Raw genomic sequence first — 23,853 nt, 5'->3', positions numbered from 1 at the left:
ATCATCATGATTCAAGATCATGTTGTGATAATATGATTTAGCATCTGAACTTACCAGCTATAATAAACACGTCACTCTGTGATAAAATTGTTTACTGGTATTAAAACGGTAGTTTTAAGCACATAGGAAGTCCGTATTGAGATGTAAATAAAAATATTGATTGTCAGATAAATTTCATGATTCACCAAATAAAGTCAAGGGTGACATGAGATACATTGATTTTTTGGTGGTACGAAGTTCGTCGGACAAACTAGTATCATATACTAGTAGTTCTGTGAACAGTAGACCTCACGCAGTATTCTCATCCACAAGTACCTGATTGAAACTATAGACCTTATGGAAATACAGCGATAGACCTTGGCTTCTCCACACATCTGTGTAATCACTTGTCAGCTGATTTATGATGAATAATTCTATAGTCTGATTTTTACTCTAATATTGGCGTATGAAGGAGGCTCCTTTTTCCTTTTATATTATCCTTGAAATGCAAAATTTCCCAAAACCTTGTATATACGTCGACGCGCAATAAATTAAAAAAGGAACATACCTGTCAAATTTCATGAAAATCTATTACCGCGTTTCGCCGTAAATGCGCAACATAAACATTTAAACATTAAGAGAAATGCCAAACCTCACTTCGCTCGGTCAATAATATCAACTGTCGTTCATTCATGTTTTAATCAATTATATTTTATTAGTCAAGAGAATATATTTTTCTATTATTAAATAATGAATTTCCGTAATTATGATAATACATTCTCTTAATAATTATATTTCCAGATTGTTAAAAACGATCTAACTTAGCAACATTGCTGAACGAGAAAAGGATAGCGCTATCTGCTTTGGCGAATTGTAGACAAGGATAGCAACACCAATGTTAATCGAATACTGTCATTATAACGTCGACCTCACTGTAGTGGCTTTTATTTGATTTTTTTTTTTTTTTTTTTTTTTAGATTACGTCTTGGGGACCCCAGGATGGAGTATAAGACAAGTCAATATACCATATAATATGAATAAGTAATATATATACACATATGGTTTGAATATAAATCGCAGTATGTACCTAAGTAAAAAGGCTGTCCAGTTTATTTAAAACATAGAAAATACTGTGTATTCATACACACAGAATGTCAAGACTTTGAAACCAACCCAGATATTCAAATGGAAAGGAACTCTTGGATACTATAAAATGTTCCATCGACCTAAAAAAAAAACTTTTTTAGTTGATTCTTGAATATTTTCATACTTTCCTGATTTTTCAATGTATTTGGTAGTTTATTATAAAATACCCTACCAATATAGCTAGGCTTTTTCTCAAAAAGTCTGCTATTATGGCTTTCTAGATAATAATCGGCTCTATGTCGTGTATTGTGATCATGAATATTAAAATTTTGGGTTATACTGTTCATTTTCACATACAAGATTGTTTTGTAAAGATACAAAGAAGGCACTGTTAGCAGTCCAAGTCTTTTGAATAAAGGCCTGCATGACTCCAGTCTATCATTTATACCTTCCATACACCTAATAGCCCTTTTCTGTATTTTGAAAACTCTGTCCAGGTTCTGTTTAGATGTGTTACCCCAAACTAAAATAGCATACCTCACATGTGACAATAAAAGACCGTGGTATGCTGTTAGGAGTAACTTTTTGTCTTTCAACCTGGAAAGTTGTCTGAGAATAAATACAGCAGAAGACATTTTATTACAAATTTTGTCAATGTAGGGGGTCCAAGTCAATCGTCTATCCAATAAGATTCCAAGAAATGCTATCTCTTCTTCTTGTTCAAGTTGACAATCATTTATAAATACATTAAGCGCCCTATCCTCATTCGGATTATATTTGTTCTTGAATTGAAGGAATTGGCATTTATTGCTGTTAATAGTTAACTTCATTTGATTTAAAAATTGGACCATTGACTGTGCACCTATATGGGCATTTATTTCTAAATCATCTAAAACTCGATTATTGAAGATAAGTGATGTATCGTCAGCAAACAAGCAGACTCTACCATTTATCAACTCATCTGGCAAACGATTAATATATAGTAAAAAAGCAACGGTCCAAGGATCGATCCTTGCGGCACTCCAGCCTTAACCTCTAATTTGTTTGAATTATTTTTTACCACACGATTTTCAACAACCGAAGTGAGCTCTACACATTGTTCCCTGCCCGAGAGGTATGATTTAAACCACCCAAGTTCAACCCCGTGTATCCCTACATTTCCAAGTATCTTCAGTAAAGTTTCATGATTAACACAATCAAAAGCCTTAGATAGATCAAGAAATATTGCAGCTGCTTTATCTCCCGAATCCATCATATCGATCAATCCTTCCACCAGAGAAACTATTGCTGTCTTTGTTGATTTACCTTTTTGAAAACCATGTTGCTCATCGCAAATGATCTGAGCTTCATCAAGGTACACAAGTAACCTATTTAGCACTACCTTCTCAAAAATTTTACTCATTGTATTAAGTATACTGATAGGTCTATAATTCTCCACTTTTTCCCTATCACCACCTTTAAAAATAGGCAAGATTTTCCCCTCTTTCAGTTTATCCGGGAATATACCGTGTCTCAGTGAGTGATTGACAAGATCAAGCAATGGATCTAGAAGTTGGTCTTTACACTTTTTGAGAATTGAGATTGATATCCCGTCCATTCCTACAGACTTTTTATTTTTCAAACTATCAATAATTTTTGATAACTCATCCCGGGTTACTGGCTGAAATTTGAAAGCATTTTGAATTGCATTGGCAGTCCCTTCAGGCCTACTTGTGAAGTCAATATTAAGTGACTTCTGAAGATTTTCAGCAACTTGTTGATAATAGTTATTGAAGAGATTACAATTATCTGTACTATCATATATGAACTTTCCACAGTTTTCTATCTTTTTAGGGGTAGTGGTGAGGACATGCTCTTGAGCTACGTTCCTGTCCCTATTTATCACATCCCACACTGCAGTGTTGAAGTTCACTCTACTTTTCAGTATTTCTGCTGTTTTTTTGTATTTAGCTTCCTTAACTTCTTTCATATAACTTTTTTTTACAGCTTTATAATTTTTCTCACTTATAACATTTCTTGCTATTTTAAATTCATTGTATGCTTCCCTAACCTTATCTCTTTGTGCTAGAACATCTTCAGTAATCCACTCTTCTATCTTGTTCAATTTATTTTTTACAGGGACGTTTTTTAAAGGGCAGCAAATACTAATGTGAAATCTTAAAATACTAATGAATTTATCATATTTATCATTTAAATCGTCTATGCCAGAAACAATACCCCAATCTTGCAATAATAATTTTTGTTTCAAACAATTAATATTACCCTGTTCACATTCTTGAATTACCTTCATTAATTTACTGACTCTAGCTTTATTATGACCCTGAATTCTTACATCTAGAATTTGGAAATCATGGTCAGATAGTTGTGAATTACCTAATCTGATTCTACAGTTATCTATATTTGTTAGGATGTTATCAACAATTGTACATGAGGTTCTCGTCACTCTGGTATATTCATGAACTTTTATTTCTAAGTTATTCATATTTATAATATCTTTAATATCATCCGTCATCTTGTTTCGCACTGCAAAATTTGTATTAAAATCACCCCTTACAATTACTTTGGAATATCGATTTGTGGTAGTTTCTAAGATTTTATTGAAATTCATACAAAAATCTTCCCAATTACCATTTGGTGACCTGTATATACCCAGGACAGCCACTTCAATATTTTCAATTTTTATTCTCAAACCCGTTGCTTCTAGATCCATTTCCCGGGAAAGTTTATTTACATACTCTAGATTACTTATTTCCATTGTTTTAGATTTATTGGTAAATATACATACACCACCACTACGATGAGATTTCCTACAATACACTGCCTTCAATGAATAGTGCTGCAAGTTTACTTGTGAAATTTCCTCTTCTTTTAAGCCATGCTCAGTTAAAATCACTATATCCGGAGTTTCTTGCTTTAAGAATACTTCAAGTCTGTCAATTTTGTTTCTAAGGTATTGGATATTTTGGTGAAAGACAGTGAAAATTTCTTCGTTAAGAACTGCTGGATTACCTTTCCTTCTGAGTGATGCCAAACCCGACTGCCTAGAAGCTATACAATCTTTATTACCGTTAAAAGAGTGATACTATTCTGGTAATCTACTTTCCTTTTCCTGTTCTGAGCCAATTCATTAAAAAATATCTGTTTCTAACTCCCTCTAGTGTTTCCGTGACAGGAGATTGCAAACGACTCTCACACCTATCACAAAAAATTATTTTACCAGATCTGTTTAGATGTAGTCCGTGACTAGTGAAGTTTGCTCTTTTCAACCTCTCATTTAGGAAACATACCCCCAGTTGTTTGGAATTTTTATTTTTTACGCTGTTGATGGTATCATGTATTGCTTTATTTGTTTTCTTAATAGTTTGATTCAACTCTGGCCTGTCGTACCTACCTGGTATTGTGCTGATTATGACGTTCGTTTTCAAGCTGAGTGGCACAATTTCTTTTATTTTTCCTAATACCTGAGGAAGATGGTCTAGATTTGGTTTGTCAATGTTGTTTGAACCACCCAGCACTATCAGATAATCATTTTTACCAAAATCTTTAATTTGCTCTCCAGCCGACTCCACCACTGCTTCAATAGGAGCACCCGGTTTGAAAAAGCTCTGAACATTAAATTTGTTTTTCAACCTGTCGTTCAGTAGGTTGCTGCACTCTCTTCCATGGCTGGAAGTCAAAAGCAATACTCTACCTTTCTTATTATTATTTTCCGACTTTGACCTTGTTGCCGGTTTTGTGCTCGTACTTTCTTGCATTGGTTCATTCTACTTGTCATCGCTGTCACCATATTATCCATTTGGTTAACTGATAGCCTAACTATGTGAAGTTGATTTTTTCATTTTTGTGTGCATATCTCCACTATTTTCTATAATTATTTGATGATTTTCCAGGTGCCTTCCGGCGAAGGAGAGGTGCAGGTCGGTACCCTGATAGCGCTCATGGTGGCAGAAGGGGAAGACTGGAAGACGGCTGAGGTTCCCAGTGGTGGGGCGGGCAGTGGAGAAGCCTCCTCCCCAGCCCCCTTTTCTGTAGCTGCAGCTCCATCTGGTGGCAGTGGTGAGAAACAATTTATTATAATATCAGATTCATCCATCTATCAACTTACTTATGGTGAGGTGAAATCAGAAAGGTGAAAATTGTATGTTGTTGGGTTAGGAGAACGTGCAGGCCATGCATAGTAAGCCTTGTCATTGAGGCTCTTTATTCATTTACTTATTATATTCAATTGGAGAAGATTGTTTTAACTTTCGGAACAAAATATTTCAAATTAATATTCATTTTACAGTTTTGAGTAGGCATACAAAGTAGAAGGAATTTTGTTATCAATTCGGATCTTAATCTTTCTAAATTCAAAATTAATTGTTTCAAGTGTTTGTGTTTTGTTTCAATGTGGAAATTAGTGAAGAATTGGAAAGTCGCACATAACCTTTATTTGGACAATAATTTATTTTATGAAATTGGGATGAAAAGAAGTTTTGGACTGTAGTCTGTTTCTTTGTCCTTAAGTTGATTGTAAATGATGAATAAATAAATGAATAAAATAAATTAGAAGCAGACGTTAGGTCATGTCAGAGGCCCTTGAATTGGTCAGTTGCGACCTGAAAACTCTGACACCAGACCTGAGCCAACCAGGTTACTCGATATTATAATTATTATTAGGCTACTCAATTTTTATACATTTATAGATACAATAGCATTCTCAACTCATTATGAGTGATTGGAGAAAGAAACAACAGGCTTGATCACTTGAAGTGATCCGTGGTCTAGTGGATAGAGTGCTTGCTTAGCAGCCTAGAGATCCCCGGTTCAATCCCGCTCAGTACCAAAAGTTTTTTTGAACAGGTAACTCCCGTGTTGTTGGATGGGCACGTCTTCATGCATGTGAATTAATGAAAAGTTTTGTATTCTATTACTGTGTATTATCATAGAGAAACAATAGCGTAAGTAGATATCCCATGGTATAGGGCGTTTATGTCGCAACTTTTACTGTTATCTCAAGTCGATTACTATCGATTATTGAAGATTTTTACTGTTTTGGCCGGGTGAGTGTGTATGAACGGCATAATATGAGAGACTACCAGCGTCACACACCTTTTTGGGAAAGAAATACGTGGACTATCAGCTTGAGATAAGAGTAAAAGTTGCGACATAAACGCCCTATACCATGGGATATCTACTCAAGCTATTGTTTCTCTATGGTATTATTAAAGTCTATGTATGTAGACTAAAGCCTACAATAAAATATGCAGTATGATAGACTACAATCTATATATATAAAAGCGAAATGGCACTCACTCACTGACTGATTGACTCACTCACTCGCAGAACTAAAAATCTACCGGACCAAAAACGTCCAAATTTGGTAGGTATGTTCAGTTGGCCCTTTAGAGGCGCACTAAGAAATCTTTTGGCAATATTTTAACTCTAAGGGTGGTTTTTAAGGGTTTAAAGTTCGTCTTTTAGCACGTATATTCTTCTTATTCCAATCTCTTAATTATAATTGAAAAATGTCCATACCATATGTTAATATAGAACTATAATCTAGACAGAGTACCTCTTCGAAACAGTTGTTAACTGGTAACTAAATAATTAATAATTTTGTCAGGTTGGCATTAAGTTGAGTTGACTCTGTTAGGTTGGCACCAAGTTGAAGATTGAAATGCATTTATCGCGGAAAAATTGATTGGACACTGCTACTTCAATCAGAGCTATTCCTGGGAATATTATATCGCCTGATATGGCGAGCGAAGCGAGCCCGCTGATCTTTTTTTCTACGGGGGTCCAAGGGGCGGAGCCCCCTGGCTAGACGGATATGGCGCGCGAAGCGAGCCTGACGGCTAGTAGATAATACAGCGCGGCTGTAGCTGAGCGTCTAGAGTCGCCGCTGAGGAATTGGACCTCAAGTTTAATGTGACTAGTATTGTAGAGTTGGGCTAAAAGATAGCATGAGGAGATAGCTTATGATATAGGGTGTTTATGATCCAAATTCTACTGTTAACTCAAGCGTATAGTCCTAGTAGTTGTTTTTGGTGAAGCCTTGAGAGTAGCCGCTGGAAGTCTCTCATACTGTGCCGTTCTTACACTCTTACACTCCCAACAAAACTGTAATAATGGAAAGTAGTCGACTGTAATCGGCTTGAAATTTGGAAGCTAATACCATGGTATATCTTCTTATGCTATCTTTTCTCTATGGTAGGACATTGATAGTCATTTTCATTAATACAAAGTTATAAAGGATTAAACTTTGATGAATATAATCAAGTGGAGAATGTGAGTGAATAGAGCACTTTTTGTTTGATATTGCAGTCCCTGGTACAAGCGTGATGATGCCAGTCCTATCTCCTACAATGTCGGAGGGCAAAATTGTCTCTTGGCTGAAGAAGGAAGGTGAAAAGCTGTCTCCCGGTGATGTGCTCTGCGAGATCCAGACGGACAAAGCTGTCATGTCCATGGAAGTAGACGATGAGGGAGTTCTCGCCAAAATATTGGTATGTATCTTGCTTGGTCTCTGAATTGATTTTTAGGCTATTCGCACACCAGTTAGTGAAGACAAGACAAGACACGTTTAGTCACAATACTTCACATACAGTAGTTGCTTGTGGTGCAACTCACACTGATTAGTCATTGTGTAAGGAAGATGAGGAACGGTGGGGAAAGACGCCACAAATTTACATTTAAACAATCAAGATTACTTTATTATAAAGGAAACAATAATAAAATGAAATTAATGGGGAAACTACTCACTGCTGCTAAAGATACAATCTTTGTTGTTATGGAAAATATAAAATGAAAACTCAAAAAGGATTACACCTACCTTTTGAAGATGGCTTCCCCCTTTGGCATTCACTGGTTGAATCGCGACGTCAATTATTAGTTAAAAAATCAAAATAACTGATCTAATGAAATGGGTTCGGATCCCGACTTACTTCAATAATACAATTCTCTTTAAACTGCCCGAACTGTGACAGGAAAACTGTATTATAAAACAAGAGCAAAATCTATCCCTTTCACCAGAACAGCCGAACTTTACTCACAGTTTTCACGAACGAACTCTGCCCAAAAGCTAAATTTTGGGTATTAATATAAACTCAGTCAATGCCAAACATGAAAGCCATTTCAAGTACATATTTTTATCTGTCGCAAAAGCGGCACGTTTGTTATTAGAAACAAAGAGAAGCTAACGTTAATATTGACAAAAATCAACAATAATGATCTTTCTGTCGATGACAAAGATTGTTCAAAGACAAAATACTGTTTATGAACTTTCAATTTAAAAACTCTACAATCCTGATCAATATGAGATAAATATATGATTCATATATATGTCCCGTATGACCAGGTGACAATTTCAATTAGACATATATCTTCATACGCAGACATGTGAAGTATTGTGACTAAACGTGTCGTGTCTAGCCTGACAGTAATTGTGTTCCTATCTCATCTCATGATTGGTATCTAACCCCGATTTATTCCCGACTGAGCCTAGTCTGCATGTAGTAATAGCAAATTATTAGATAGATTGGAGGGTGAAACAAGTGTATCTAATGATACAAATTTGCCTATATTGATGTCCACGTTATGATGGCAGTGTTTGATTAGCTATGGTATTGCTATCCTTGTCTATTATTCAACAAAGCGGATAGTGCTATCTCTTTCTCGCTCTGCTCTGTTGCCAGGTCGTCTTTTAACAATGTTGATCTAATAATTAACAAAATATTTCATCTTAATTATGAAAATTCATTATTAAATTATTTAAAAATATAATTGATTATTTTAAACGTGAATTAACAGTTAATATTACAACAATAAACCTGTATCAGCTTCCGTCTATAGAAGGAATTGACAAGACAGAGGTTCGGCAACGTTGTTCTCCTATCTTTCTCCACTGCCATTATAACGTGGACCTCACCATAGTTGATTCTCGACTTTTGTTGCACTAATAAAGATTAACCAGCTAAGAACCTTCTGTGTATTTTTTATTGTGCAAAAGAAAGATGATTAGAATTTCTCTTGCAACTAAGTTTCTTAGTATAGTTGAAGATGTGTTGGATTTAACACAGTCCTGTAACTGCATTACTTCTGGTAATGTTGGAATTGCAGTTCTGTAATTAAATTAATAGAAGTGGGTTTCACAACCAAACTAACTTAAGTTGGTGTTTTTTAATATTATGGAGAAGCTTTACCACAGACTCATCAACAATAATGTGTTCAACAAATTTTATCGAGAGTTTATTTCCTTTATTACCCAGGTACCGGATCAAACGAAAGTCGGTTCTTTAGTTTTTGTCGATAAGAACTACAGATGGAAATTACTGTGATATTGCAATTATTCAAATGCTAATGAATTAATTATTATTAAACGAAAATCCAAATTAAATGCTGTAATTCACCCCGAAGACTTCTGCTACTGCAAATATTGACAACAGGGTAAACAACTAGATGAGCGCTTCTATTCAAAAATTATTTGTCAGCCCGGGAATCGAACCCAGTACCTCCTAATTGCCGGTCAGGAATGCTTACCCTTACACCAAACCGACAATCTCTGGATAGCAGCGCTCATTTTATACTAAGACATAGCGGCCAGCCAGTCTACAGATGGAAATTATCCAGAGATTGTCGGTTTGATGTAAGGGTAAGCATTCCTGACCGGCAATTAGGAGGTACTAGGTTCGATTCCCGGGCTGACAAATAATTTTTGAATAGAAGCGCTCATCGAATTTCCATCTATCTGTTTAACCTGTTGTCAATATTTGCAGTAGCTTCGGGGTGAATTACAGCATTTATTTGGATTATCGTTTAATAATCGATAAGAACTGATCTACGATTATGTTGTGTATTGTATATTGTTCAAAATGAAGATAAATATATAAGTTTGTTGTATTGTTGCCCAGGTACCAGCTCAAACGAAAGCTCAGGTGGGACAGTTGATAGCTCTAGTGGTGGCTGAAGGAGAGGACTGGACAGATGTGCAGATTCCTGCTATGGGTGGGGCCCAGGCGGAAACACCCAGTGTGGGTTCAGCCCCCACTCCTCCAAGTCCCACTGTGGGATCGCCAGCTCCCGCCGTTGCTCATCAGTTGCATGGGTAATCTATACTGAACCCCACGTTATAGTGGCGGTATTTGATTAACATTGGTGTTGCTATCCTTGTGTATCTTTCGACAAAGCAGATAGCGAATGTATCAAATCATAGTGTTGTGTATCTAGTTGATATGATACTGTATCATATTGTGTTGATACTGTCATTATAACGTGAATCTCCCTTATATCAACTGTTTGTCTGTTCATTAATTCCAGTTTCAAATTTGAATTATTCAAATTTCAATTATAATTATCTTTATTCATTACAAAAAGCATACGGGTGTCGTCTACTATTCTAACAAAAGTAATAGTATGATGCTATTATAAGAAGAGATAAACTCAATCCACTGGAAAGAAACAATATCCTGAGTGAGATTCATGTTTCAATGTCAGCTTCTGATTAACATTGATTTGCCATCCTCCTCTGACATTAGACAAAACAGATAAATGCATCCTTTTCTACCTTCGCAATGTGTCATATAGTTTGTAGGCTATTAAAAAATATAATGGAATACCAGACTATTCAATCTCATATTAGAATTCATTTCCAGGTTATAAAATGACATATTTCGAAGGTGAATATGATAAATTATTCTTTTTTGACAGAATTACTGTCAAATAGAATGAAAATTACTCTTTCTAGGTGGGGTTTCACAGCAAAGCTGGGCCGAGCGGAATCCGCTTGCTCGCTAACTATTCAGGATTTAGTCGGGAGAATTCAAATCAACGCCGGGCCGAGGCGAGCGGATTTGTGCAGTCGGCTTGACGCCCAACTCGAGCGTTTTCGACCAAGCGGATTCTGTTTCTTTCAGTTTAGTTCGATCTTCCCACGTAGTGAGTTGCGCAGTATTTGTGTTTTTAACTTGAAAAATGTCTTAAAAAGCAAATCAGCAATCGGCTTCAGTGCGAACGCAGGCAGATTCCGCTCGGCATCGCATTGCTCCGCCCGGCTCGGCTCGGCCCAGCCCAGCTTTGCTGTGAAATCCGCCTAATTGAATAACTTACTTATGAAAGCATTGTAAGTTATCCGAAATAGTTTCATCCAGTACCAGTATGTGTACTTTGTCTCCTATAAAAAATACCCTTGTTAATTGAATATTTTTATGAAAAAGTTGTAATCTGTACTTTCACTCAAATAACAACTACATTCAGTTTTGATAAAGTTTATATTTTATTTTAACCCTATTTTTCATTGTTTACAGTTTATTTGGCCCAGCAGTGAGAGCCCTCCTAGAACAATACCATCTGACCGGCAAGGAGATTGAAGCCACTGGAAAAAATAGTCGCATACTAAAAGCAGACGTCTTGAAATACATCACCGACAAAAACCTCCAACCTAAACCACCTGTGCAGGTGCCACTCCCTGGAGATAGCACATCTACATCCACCTCTACTTCCACCTCCTCCTCGACATCACAACCTACCGTTCTAGGTAGGAAGAAGACCGGTTACACAGACGTTGAAATAACGTCGATGCGTTTAACGATCGCGAAACGGTTGACGCAATCGAAGAGCGAAATCCCGCATGCCTATTCCACACTGCAGGCCGAGATCGACTCGTTGTTAACGTTGCGTAAACAGTTGAAAAACGTTGGCGTCAACATTTCCGTCAACGACTTCGTTGTGAAAGCCGTTGCACGCTCGTTGAAACAGTGTCCGTTCGTTAACAAGTTGTACGTTAACGACCAGATTACATCTTATAATGGGGTTGATATTTCGGTGGCCGTTGCAACGCCCAACGGGTTGATAACTCCGATATTGAAGTCTGCGGATATGAAAACGGTTGATCAGATTTCGGAGGAGATTCGGGAGTTGGCCGGTAGAGCGCGTGAGGGTAAACTACAGTTACACCAATTTCAAGGGGGTAGTTTCACGATTTCTAATCTAGGTATGTTTGGGATCACTGAGTTTAGCGCTATCATAAATCCGCCCCAAATTGCGATATTAGCGGTGGGTGGGGGACAACCCTATGTAAAGCTTGATGGTAGAGCGGCAACGGTGATGTCGGCAACACTGTCTTATGACGCGAGAGCATTGTCTGAAGGCGACGTTGCAGCTTTTATGGAGGTTCTGCAAGGTTATCTGGAGAATCCGGCCTCGCTTTTAGCGTCTGATAGTGCCTCACATGTGGTCAAGACTAAGGTTTCCGCTGAAGCGTATGTTTGAACAACGGTTCATCGATATTTTTGTAAATTATTGTTCAGATTTGATACGATTTTATGCCTAAGTTTGCTTCTGGAACGTATCATTGTAAGGTGCCTAAATAATTGTGGTATAATAATCTTTCAAATTGTTGATGTAAAAATGAAGATATTATACCTAAGGTGACACTTGAACGGTGTATATAATGGTGGAATCTAGTAAATTCTTCTTGAATTATGCATTTGGAAGTGCTACATTGTAAATAGCAATAATTACCTCAGTAGTGTGAGAGATGAGGCTAAATTAATTAGGATGGAATTATTTCCAGTTGTTTCATTATTCAATTACAATAAAATTGTAGAATTTAAACTGATTTGTAATATTTTATTTATTATTTATTGTTATTTACAATAAAATTGTAAAGTTTCAACCGTTTCACCTTTTTGAATAAATATTTTTTTTTTTTTTTTTTGAAAGTTATATTATATTAGTTATTGTTTCTACAGTTTTGAAGTTTATTATAAATATGTTATAAAGCTTTAAATATTTTACAAGTATAAATTATTGGTTGTAATTATCTTGACAAACGAATCGTTCTTCTATTTTTGGGAATCCTAACAGATATGGAGAAAAATATAAATGGTAAGCTAGTAATTTTGTACATGAGATCATGGTCTTACGCTTGGGGTGGAAAATTTGGGGATGAACTTTGTTTTTGTTTCAATAATGTTGATACATTGTTCCAATCTTTCATCAAAATTTGGTTATTTTTAAAAGTTTGCATCACCAATTTGATAGTTTTCAAGACGTTGAACTTTATTTTAAATGAATTATTTAAGCTCGTTTCTTTTAATAACCGGAGGTGTTGTTGAGTTGAAACATTTTTATTCAGTTGTATATTTTTTTAAATTAACTTTATCTTCTTTTTATATGACTTTAGCATTCCTGGTAGTGATTTACTCGCCAATTCCAACGTACAATAATATTGTCTTTCACGTACAAATTTATTCGTGTTTGTTTGCTAGTCTGTTTTTTAGAAGATTAAAGATTTTGTAGCTGTCAAAATGGGATATATTTTCTTTTTTACAAAGCTTTATGTGTTCTTATTGGTTCAAAACTAATTGTATAGCTTTATGTTCATGTTATGTAGCTGGAATGTAGTGTTGACTATATTTGTATTCTATTGTTACCTGAACAACATTGTATCTATCAGGGTTCAGCCTGTGAATGTTTTTATAATTTTGATCTTGACATTGTTAGCGATTTGTTTTAAATATATATATTTTCGTACAATTCAGCAAACTGTGTTTTATTGTGTTGAACTAAGATGGTAGTGTGAGATTCATTGTAAACTTCCAGCATTACTTTGAAGTAGCAGCAAGTTTTTTTATCATTTTGTTCTCCAGTTCTATGGAAAGATATTTCTAAAGACATTGTGCTTTCCATTTAACCACTTCTGATAGTTTGAAATGAATCTCACTCCAGTTGCTCCACCTCATCTCATAGTAATGTTAAGGTGCGTCACAAAGTAGAAGGAATAACTTTCTTAAACTTTAACTTAACTTAAACTTTCTTCTCTGTGGGTGCATACAGATATACGCGCCGCGAACATGAGCAATTCACTTTTAATCAGCTGATGCCAAGCTTTTTTATACCTGTATCTTACCGTTTCTGTAAAAATACAGATATAATCAGCTGATTAAAATTGAATTGCTCATGTTCGCGGCGCGTATATCTGTACGCACCTTAAGGTGTATGTGCACAATTTTGTTTTAAACTGTTGTTTGTTTAAACAGGGAACGCATTTAATTTGTACGTACCTTAAGGCGTATGTGCACAATCTTGTTTTAAACTGTTGTTTGTTTAAACAGGGAACGCATTTAATTTGTACGCACCTTGAGGTGTATGTGCACAATCTTGTTTTAAACTGTTGTTTGTTTAAACAGGGAACGTATTTAATTTGTACGCACCTTAAGGTGTATGTGCACAACCTTGTTTTAAACTGTTAATTGTTTAAACAGGAACGCATTTAATTTGTACGCACCTTGAGGTGTATGTGCACAATCTTGTTTTAAACTGTTGTTTGTTTAAACAGGGAACGTATTTAATTTGTACGCACCTTAAGGTGTATGTGCACAACCTTGTTTTAAACTGTTAATTGTTTAAACAGGGAACGCATTTAATTTGTACGCACCTTAAGGTGTATGTGCACAATCTTGTTTTAAACTGTTGTTTGTTGAAACAGGGAATGAATCGCATTATAATGATTCACCATATCTCAAGGAATATTCAAGTGATCGTGTTTTAGGTTTAAATGTAGATTGTGGATGTGGCCCTTAATTTTGGTCTCTTATCTATGAATGCTGAAGATCTCCAGTGGGACTCACTTCAAACGGTCAGCAGCATTCCTTCCAAATAACATAATTGCTCCTCATCCAACGAATGCTGCTAATAGTCTAAAGCTGGGTTTACACTAAAGTTAATAACAAAATGTTAATAACTTAATTCTTATAGATTCTATTAGATTAAACATAACTTATCATACACATGATAAACATATGTGTATGTCAAGTTCCGTTCAATCGAATAGAATCTATGAGGATTCAGTTATTAACATTTTGTTAATAGCTGACAGAATCCAAGGGCAGGGCAGTGGACTGTGGATTATAGTTGGTATAAATACCTACAAATAAATCTTTGAATTCTGTACATAAAAATACTGATAGCTTGAAGTGTGGTAAGTACGCCAATAAAAGACTAAATGAATCAACAATATAAGATTTAATAATAATAAGATGATAATAGTAGGCAGATGGCCACATACAAAAACAATTGTGTCAAGTATCTTGGGATCAATAAAATAATAATAGGCAGGTGGCCACATACAAACATTGAATCAAATATTTTGAGATCAATAAAATAATAATAGGCAGATGGCCACATACAAAAACAATTGTCAAATCTTGGGAAAATTACAACATGTGAAATAATGTAGAGAACTACAAAATTTAAAAGAAATTAGGTCAATGACATTAATGACCATTGAAGTATGACAATAAATACAAAGGTAGTAATAATGATACCTGAAATGAATATAAATTGAGGGCAATAATGAAAGTTATTACTAAGGTACAATAATAATGATTAAAAAATGACAATAAGCTGTAAAAAATGCTCAGCAAATAACATACATAAAAAATATATGTGGCATAGGCCTTCAATGAGTTGAATGTCAAGATAGACATTAATAAAATAATAAGTAGGCGTCAGTGGCCTCAGTGAATCACTTGTAAAGCCAAGGGTAGCTGTCAAATCCAATGAATTAATAGGCGTCGGTAGCCTTAGTGAATTGAATGTCAAGATAGACATTAATAAAACAATAATGATGCATACGTAAATGAAAATTGAAAAGAACGATTTACATAACCTGAATAAAATTTTGAAGAGGAGATGCGGCCAGGCAGACAGGCAACGACTCCGCAATACCAACAGGAACAGGACATCAGCAAATGATGAAGTGATCAGGCCATGCGATGACAAGCATGGAAACGTCCACTACAGCAGGCGAATCCCCCAATGGAAAAGTAGGCTGGAGCGAGTAGAATTCCAAACGAATAATCCGATCTTCAAATTGTGGAATTTTTGGATTGATTTCCAAACAGTAGAGATGATGCACTTGAAAGTTTGAGGTTCACGAGGTGAAGCCAATTGTAGAAAAATGGCAACTGAAGCTTACACGAGGTTGTAAATTTAGACAAAGTTTATCCAATTTTAGCAGAGTAACTGAGTGAAGAACTCGATGAATAATTGAATCACACTGAAGAATAGAACAAACGAATTAATCTGAAGAATAATTCACACCTTAAAAAGGTTCTGTAAATCAAATGAATAGCGATGAAACGCTCACACGAGGTTGCAATTTTAGACAAAGTTTATCCAATTTTAACAGAGTAACTGAGTGAAAAACTCGATGAATAATTGAATCACACTGAAGAATAGTACAAACGAATTAATTTGAAGAATAATTCACACTTTAAAAACGTTTTGTAAGTCCGATGAATTCAGATGAAAGGTTTAGACCGAGCGCAGGAAGCACACTCGACTATCCACCATTGAAAAGGACATGGAGACGCTGCAAGCCTGCAAGCTACAATGAAAAAGGCAAGCTGCCGGATGTGTTAGAAACGTAGGCAAAGCGCTCGCAAACGAATGGTGAAAAAGTAACAAATAACTAAAAGGTAAGATGCCTAAAGACAAGATTAAATTCTAAAAAATCGAATAGCACAAATATTAAAATTGCAACGGCAAACAATCCGACGAAAAAATACGAATAAAAGTATAGAAAACCAGCTGACTAGGGCAGTGGCAAAGAACCGCGACTGTGACGTCACTGGTCAGCGCAGACGCACAAAAGACACAGTGCGCAGACAGACAGACATGATGACGACATGATGTCTACGTAGTAGCGGAACGAATAACAAGTGAAACCGTTCCAATAGATGCTTTGTCAGATTTTACATAAACTGGGCCCCTTGTGTCATACGGGGGTATTGCACAATAAGAAAAAGTAAGAAATATGTAAAATCTGGCAAGGCAATTGGAAATTGAAAACTGGGCCCCATGTGAGAACCAGGGGAAAAAAAACAATGAAACCTGAAAATACAACATGAACCATAAGAGCAAGGGGATTAACTAGAATCCTCATCAATGGGAAGAGGTGCTAAACTCGAAATAGCCCTCTTAAAGGTGCCGGAGGGAGTGAGAACAGTGACAACTCGAACCTTGTCGTCCTTACCAGGATGAACTTCAGTAATGCGCGCCAGCTTCCAAGTGGACTGCGCGGAACCAGGATCCTTCAAGATGACAACCGTACCGACCTTCAAATTTTCATAATTGCTTAACCATTTGCCTTTTTTCTGAAGAGTGGTGGAAGAATGGGTCTTTTTTCTGAAGAGTGGTGGAGAAAAAGTATGAGATTTGGGGCCGCCTACATGGATGGAAATAGGACTGGCGTAATCCAAACCACAATTATAAAAGGGAAAGTTAGCCTGAACGCGGGCCGCTGGTAAACTACCCATGATTTGCTCAGAGCGAAGAGCCGAAAAGCGAAAACACAATATGCAATGCCGCAATACACTTTTGATGGTGCGACAGGTGGAGGGAAACCAAAATCGTTGTCTTACACTGGCCATGGTGGCCTGCACCCCAGCATGACTTAGACGACAATGGTGAGCAACAATCAATGCACGAGTGAATTTGTGATTGCTGGGCAACAATATTTGATGTTTGTAATCAAAGGAAGCATTTGCATTTTGCAAACGTCCACCAACTCTGAGCAGAGAATCTGAATGAATGAATGGTGACAAGGCTTTAATAGAACTATTAGGCAATAGCTCCTGATTTTGATGCAATGCTTTAAGTTCGGCAGAGAAAGCTTCTTCTTGAATAGATTTGAAGATACAATTTTCAGCTTCTGAAATTTCAGAGACAGCTAATTGACCAAAGCGCGGAGCGACTGAATTTTGTTTCCTACAATTATGAATGAACCGTAGAACATACGCCGTTGTACGAACAATTTTGTGATAAGTGGAGCAACTATTGATTATACCTGAAATAACATCATTATGAGAAGAAGTGGTAGCTGATACCTGAGCTGATTGAGAACTGATTTACTGAACTGATACCTGAACTGATTTCTCTAACTGATGAGAGACATTATTTGAAGTTATAAAACTCGACGTGACCCTACGGGGAGCGGCCACAGGCGAAACAGGGAGGCACGAACGAGGTGCTGCAATAGGACGAATAACTTTACAAGGACCAAATATGACCCAACCTAGACTGGTTTTCTGAAGAGTGGGAGCGTTTTGAGCCAGATACAATTTACCAGGCTGAAGTATAGATGCGAATATACCAGCACCAAGTAACAAATCTACAGGTTTAGATTGATCAAACAATGGATCCGCTAATTTGAGTTCAACAGGAATTGAAATTTTGGAAAGATCAATGTTCACACTAGGAACATTAGATGATATGCTATCAACTACAATACAATTTTCTTCAACCGACCACGAACGATCAGATGAAGACAAGCAAACTGAATGAGAAATAGATGATTTGGTCTTATTCTCACCTACACTATGAATCAAAGTGTCAGAATACAAGGTAACAAGTGACAATTTTTCAGCCAACCTAGTTGACATCAAATTACAATCAGAGCAAGAGTCTAAAAGCGCGGTTGCTTTAATAAATTCCCCACTAGAAGTTTGAACCAAAACTTCAGCAGTAGGTAACAAGGCGACAGTTGATTGCTGTTGCAAACACAGTGACGAAGTGGAGCTCATTGTGACATGAGAGTTCTTCTGAGGCTGTTCTGCATGAGAAACAGCTTGCTTAGTTGTTTCCACATTCTGAACCATGACGGAATTCAAAACAGCATTCTTACCCTTGGAGGGAGCAAAAGATTGAGAATGAATAAGATTTGAAGTTACCTTATCCTTAGAAGTAGGCTGGGTGTCCCGTGATTGAGGATACGACCTGTGAAGAACAGTGTGGTGACTCTTGCCACAAAGTGTACACGATTTGTCCGAACAAACATGATTGGGTGCAAAAGGCTTGAGGCAATTATAACATAACCTTTTGTCACGGACAGCATTCCAACGATCAGTAACCTGTAACTTCAATAATTCATTACAACGATTTGGAAAATGACCAACAGAATTACAAAAACTACAAGGTGACATAGAAGAGGTAACCTGCATCCTAGCTTGAACATTTGATTGACTTTGATTGAACTTCGGCTTGCTATGAGCACCAACCGAGTTGGATGTACTTTGCTGTACATTTCCTTGATGATGGTTAGCTGAGCTTGAAGCAACAGCTTCCATGATTTTGCATTGTGATTCCACAACATAATCGTTATAGCTGGTTATGAACCAATCTATTTCCTGGTGCAAATTGTCTCTTGTATTGAAAAGAGCAGAAGGCTCAGGAAGTGAATCTTCCTCATGATCAGACATGCTTAAAAATTAACAGAAAAACCTGAGTGAATGACACGATAGTGCACTGTAGCAATGCGATTGCTGCGCCAATAAGCAACCTTGGGCGCTGGTCCAGTACGCAGAGAGGCACGCCTGTGCGTTTGAGGCAAGTTGTATCAAGTTGTAGGCGAGTCAAGTAGCGAGCTCGCAAGGCGGTGTAGTTTGCCGTGTGTTGTTTTCTCAATGCGCAATAGCCGTCTGTGACCAGTTCAGTGCGGTTCAGTCTCTCAGGGTACAAGATAGTTGATAGCTGGTGCATACACGTCGCAGCATGCTTTGAGTTGCAGCCAGTACTGAAAATTTGAAACGCGTGTGTGAATGCTTAATATTAAACAATATAAACATACAAAGGTACAATGAAATAAAAAATACACTAGAGTGGGACCTAATCATTGGCGTCAAGCTAGACTATTAGGCACACGGTCACTGAAACCCCAAGGTTCAATGGACCAAGAAATGGGTAATAAAAATTAACAATTATCCTAGGCAAACTGGGTCAAAGATGACGGGCAGGAGGACCAATTTTTACAATTGGTCCAATTAACAATTATCCTAGGAAAACACTGGGTCAAAAATGAACGGGCTGGAGGACCAATTTTTATCCAATTGGTCCCCAATTAACAATATCCTAGGTAGACACTGGGTCGAATATGACGGGCTGGAGGACCAATTTTTACAATTGGTCCAATTAACAATTATCCCAGGTAAACACTGGATCAAGAAATCTGGCCCGGCACAAGCTATCAACAAGTACAGTAGGTACCAAACCTACATAACCTGAAGACTTCAAGATTTGACTTGGTGGCAATATAGTGCTAAAGAAGGTAGACCACTACCATATAACGTCCTTTTTCGTTTCGAATTTGCAAAGACTTATACACTTTTTATTCATACAATAAATAGGTACTTCTTTCTAAAAATCGTTTGCAACTTGTTGTTTTGAAACTACCTACTTGATTCAAACTCTTTAATTTTAGATCTAAACAGTTCAAAGTTTTCCTTCTTCTCCTCTTCAATGCTTTACCGTTATGAGACAGAATAATAGTTTTGATAAAAGTATGGAGCAATGATGATTTGCTGAAAACAATGTTAATTCAATCAAAACAATTACTTGGAGATTGACTCTTTGATCACTTAGTGATGAAGTCCCCAAAATAACAATTGAATTGATAATTCAATAACAATTTTGATTAAGTAGGTTTAGGTTTGAAGTCAAAATAATAATTAATAATCAAAAATTTTAAAGTCGAGATAATAATCCAATTGATAATTCAATAACAATCTTGATCGAAGAGGTCTAGTTTTCAGTACCAGTAGGCTACTCAATATCTTGGAGACCTCCACTAAGTGATTGACGATTTATACTAAGACTTCTCTTCATAGCAAGTGTACCGTACGTTTCACGATGACGTCAGTTCCTGTGACACCCTGCATCAGGCAGTTATTAGACGCCGAGAAAATAGCGGCAGAAAAAGTCGCCGAAGCAAAGAAACGTCGCGAGCGAAAACTAAAGCTGGCAAAACGGAAGCGTTGGCTGAAATAGAGCAGTATCGGCAGGAGAGAGAAAGGGAATTTCAGAATTTTGAGAATAAACATACGGCTCTTCGCGCCAAAATTACGGCGAGAATCGACATGGAAACCAGGAAGAAACTTGAAATTATGAGGTCCACAGTTACTCGCAATAGAAAGAGTATGATTGAGAAGATATTTGAACTTGTTTTTAAAATTCCTGAGTATTAAAAAGTTTGCTACAATGAAACATTGAAACTTTTATTAATTTTCTTTATATAATAATTTATTTATTTGATCCATAAAGGGAAAAAATATAAGATCTTGTCAAACATAAATTTACACAGAAGTTGTCGTCAAGTACAGAGTTAAAATAGAATAAATATGAAAAATTAATTTTCATTCTATATCTCCTTACTTTCTTAACTTGTATTATACAGAGTGATTCAAAAATACCACAACTTTGAAAATCTGTATTTAATCAAGGAAACATAATAGAAACCTGGTTTGTAAATCAAAATAAAGAGTATTAAATTAAGTTTTTCCCCACTAGAAAACAAGTTCACAAATGTTCAATGTGACCCCCTCCAGACACTCGAGTGATATCAATACGATACTCGAACTCGTTGCACACCCTCAGTAGCATATCGGGCGTAACAGTTTGTATAGCTGCTGTTATTTCTTGTTTGAGCTCCTCAATGTTAGCTGGTAGAGGCGGTCGATACACCTTATCTTCAACGTACCCCCATAGAAATAAAATCGCAGGGTGTGAGGTCAGGGCTTCTTGGAGGCCAGTGATGAAGTGCTCTGTCTCGAGCTGCTTAGCAGCCGATCCATTGCTAAATGAAACTATCCTTGGATAGTTTTCATTCAAATAGGCACGGACAGATGAGTGCCAATGGGACTAAATAAGGAACTAAAAAAACTTCAGAGTTTCCTCAAATCGATGACTGATAGTGCTTTACTCTCCGTTTATTCTTTGCAGAGTTATCAATTTTCAAAGTTGTGGTATTCTTTTTGAATCACGGTGTATATTTAAAAAAAAGCATATCATTAGAAATGACAAAGAGTCTATGATACTGTAGCTTGAAACCTGCTAATTAAAGAATATTTTTCAACTTTCATAATTGAAATTGAAGCTTCAAAAACAAGAAGATAATTATATCATATTTAAAAATATGACAGCATGGGGATACATCTATGACCCTCTGTGCCAAATGCCAATGTGGTCAAATTCAATCAATTACATCACTTGATATCTGAGTGTCCACAATACTCATATCATGGAGGGCTGACTGCAGTTCATGCTGCTGGAGAAGAGGCTTATCAGTTGCTCCAGAACTTACTTGAGTCTATTAGTATTTAATAATTGTGAAATTATTATTAACCTTGGTCTGTGAATGCATATGCGGTGCATATAATAATATTTAAAAAATATTTATATTCTTTTCCTACAGTTACGTTGAAAAGTGGCCATTGCTGCACTGATTACAGAACGCAAAGAATCACTTTTCCGCTCTAGTGCGGGAAAAGTTTTTCTGCACTCCAGATTTGCAACATGGCAACGCAAAATACTTAGTAGGTTATATGGAGCAACAGTGCAGCAAAATCAAAATGAAGTTGGTGACAGTGAGTGGGCTGCTATAGTGAGCAGAGGTGCAACGAAGCACAACGCGCAAATTATTAAGTATATATTATAACCAAGGACAACATTTTTATTCAATTTGACAATAAATTAAGGTTTTTATCAATGATAAAATTACACAGAAAAACATTTGATCGATTTCAGGCAATTTTGCCCATAATTACCCACTTTTCATATTCAATGGTAACTGTAGGAAAAACTTAATGTGAAATACGTGCGCAAAGTTCCTCTGCAGCACTCAAGAAACCATTCCGCCCTCGCCTACGGCTCGGGCGTAAACGTTTCTTTCGGTGCAGCAAACTGTCACTTTGCGCACTAGTTGCACAAATAACTATTAATCACCCAAAAAACCTTTAAATAATCATTACTTCTCACATTAATCTTAAGGTTGATATTCAAAGATATATGAGTAGCTCATTCAACCAGTGAGATTTCATTTTTTGCTTCCAAACTCTGATGGCTTTATAATGGACATTAAATTTTGTATACATTTTTAATTTCTATGCTCCATACTAGAGTAACATATTTCATAAATATTTATGAAATTACATCATATTAGGAACCCTTATTTTATAAATAAAAATAAGTAGCCGTAGCCCTGAATACATACATATATCATACATTTCATAAATATTATAATGCTGAGCATTGAACTACCGTACCAAATGCTACTATACAGTACTTTATAATTTCAAGTATTCTTTAACCTGTACTAGATACATTATCATAGAGAAACAATAGCGTAAGTAGATATCACATGGTATAGGGAGTTTATGTCGTAACTTTTACTGTTATAACAGATATATCTCAAGCCGATAGTCCACGTAGTTCTTTCCCTTGAAGCTGTGTGATGCTGGTAGTCTCTCATATTGTGCCATTCATACACTCTCACCACGACAAAACATTAAAAATCGACAGTAATCGGCTTGAGATAACAGTAAAAGTTGCGACATAAACTCATTAAACCATGGGATATCTACTTACACTATTGTTTCTCTATGACATTATTCTCCCATGTACAATCTGATTCACTTGACCTGGGTGATACGGTGAACAAGATATACAATTATTACTTCTGTTGCATATTCAAATATGTATTTAATAATATTCAAACATGAATATATATATATATATATATATATATATATATATATATATATTATATATATATATATATATATGAACAAACGTAAGTTTCTTCTTTTTCATGTCAATCTTTTTTATATGTATTTATTCCACTGACAATCACAAATTGATCATTACTACAGTATAATATGATTGGGAGAAGACAACAGACATATAACATGTCTCTAGTGTGTAGTTACTGCAGAGTTGATATGAGAAAAGGAGGAGTGGTCGTGTATGCCAGTC

The 23,853-nt window shown here is 36.2% G+C and overlaps 1 protein-coding gene across 1 annotated transcript; it reads left to right on the top strand.

Moving 5' to 3' along the window:
• Positions 1-4,955: 4,955 nt before the first annotated feature.
• Positions 4,956-13,590, top strand: LOC120355221 (dihydrolipoyllysine-residue acetyltransferase component of pyruvate dehydrogenase complex-like; the record flags this gene model as incomplete). Its single annotated transcript, XM_039443555.1, is given in 4 exon segments — positions 4,956-5,121; positions 7,372-7,553; positions 9,957-10,150; positions 11,349-13,590. Coding segments are annotated over 4 exon segments (1,506 nt in total), but the record flags the coding sequence as incomplete, so codon positions are not given.
• Positions 13,591-23,853: the final 10,263 nt, after the last annotated feature.

This window comes from Nilaparvata lugens, chromosome Y, assembly GCF_014356525.2.
Source record: "Nilaparvata lugens isolate BPH chromosome Y, ASM1435652v1, whole genome shotgun sequence".
NCBI classification, from domain to species: domain Eukaryota; kingdom Metazoa; phylum Arthropoda; class Insecta; order Hemiptera; family Delphacidae; genus Nilaparvata; species Nilaparvata lugens.
The sequence above is the reverse complement of the archived record's forward strand: the minus strand, read 5'-3'. Positions and strand labels throughout refer to the sequence as shown.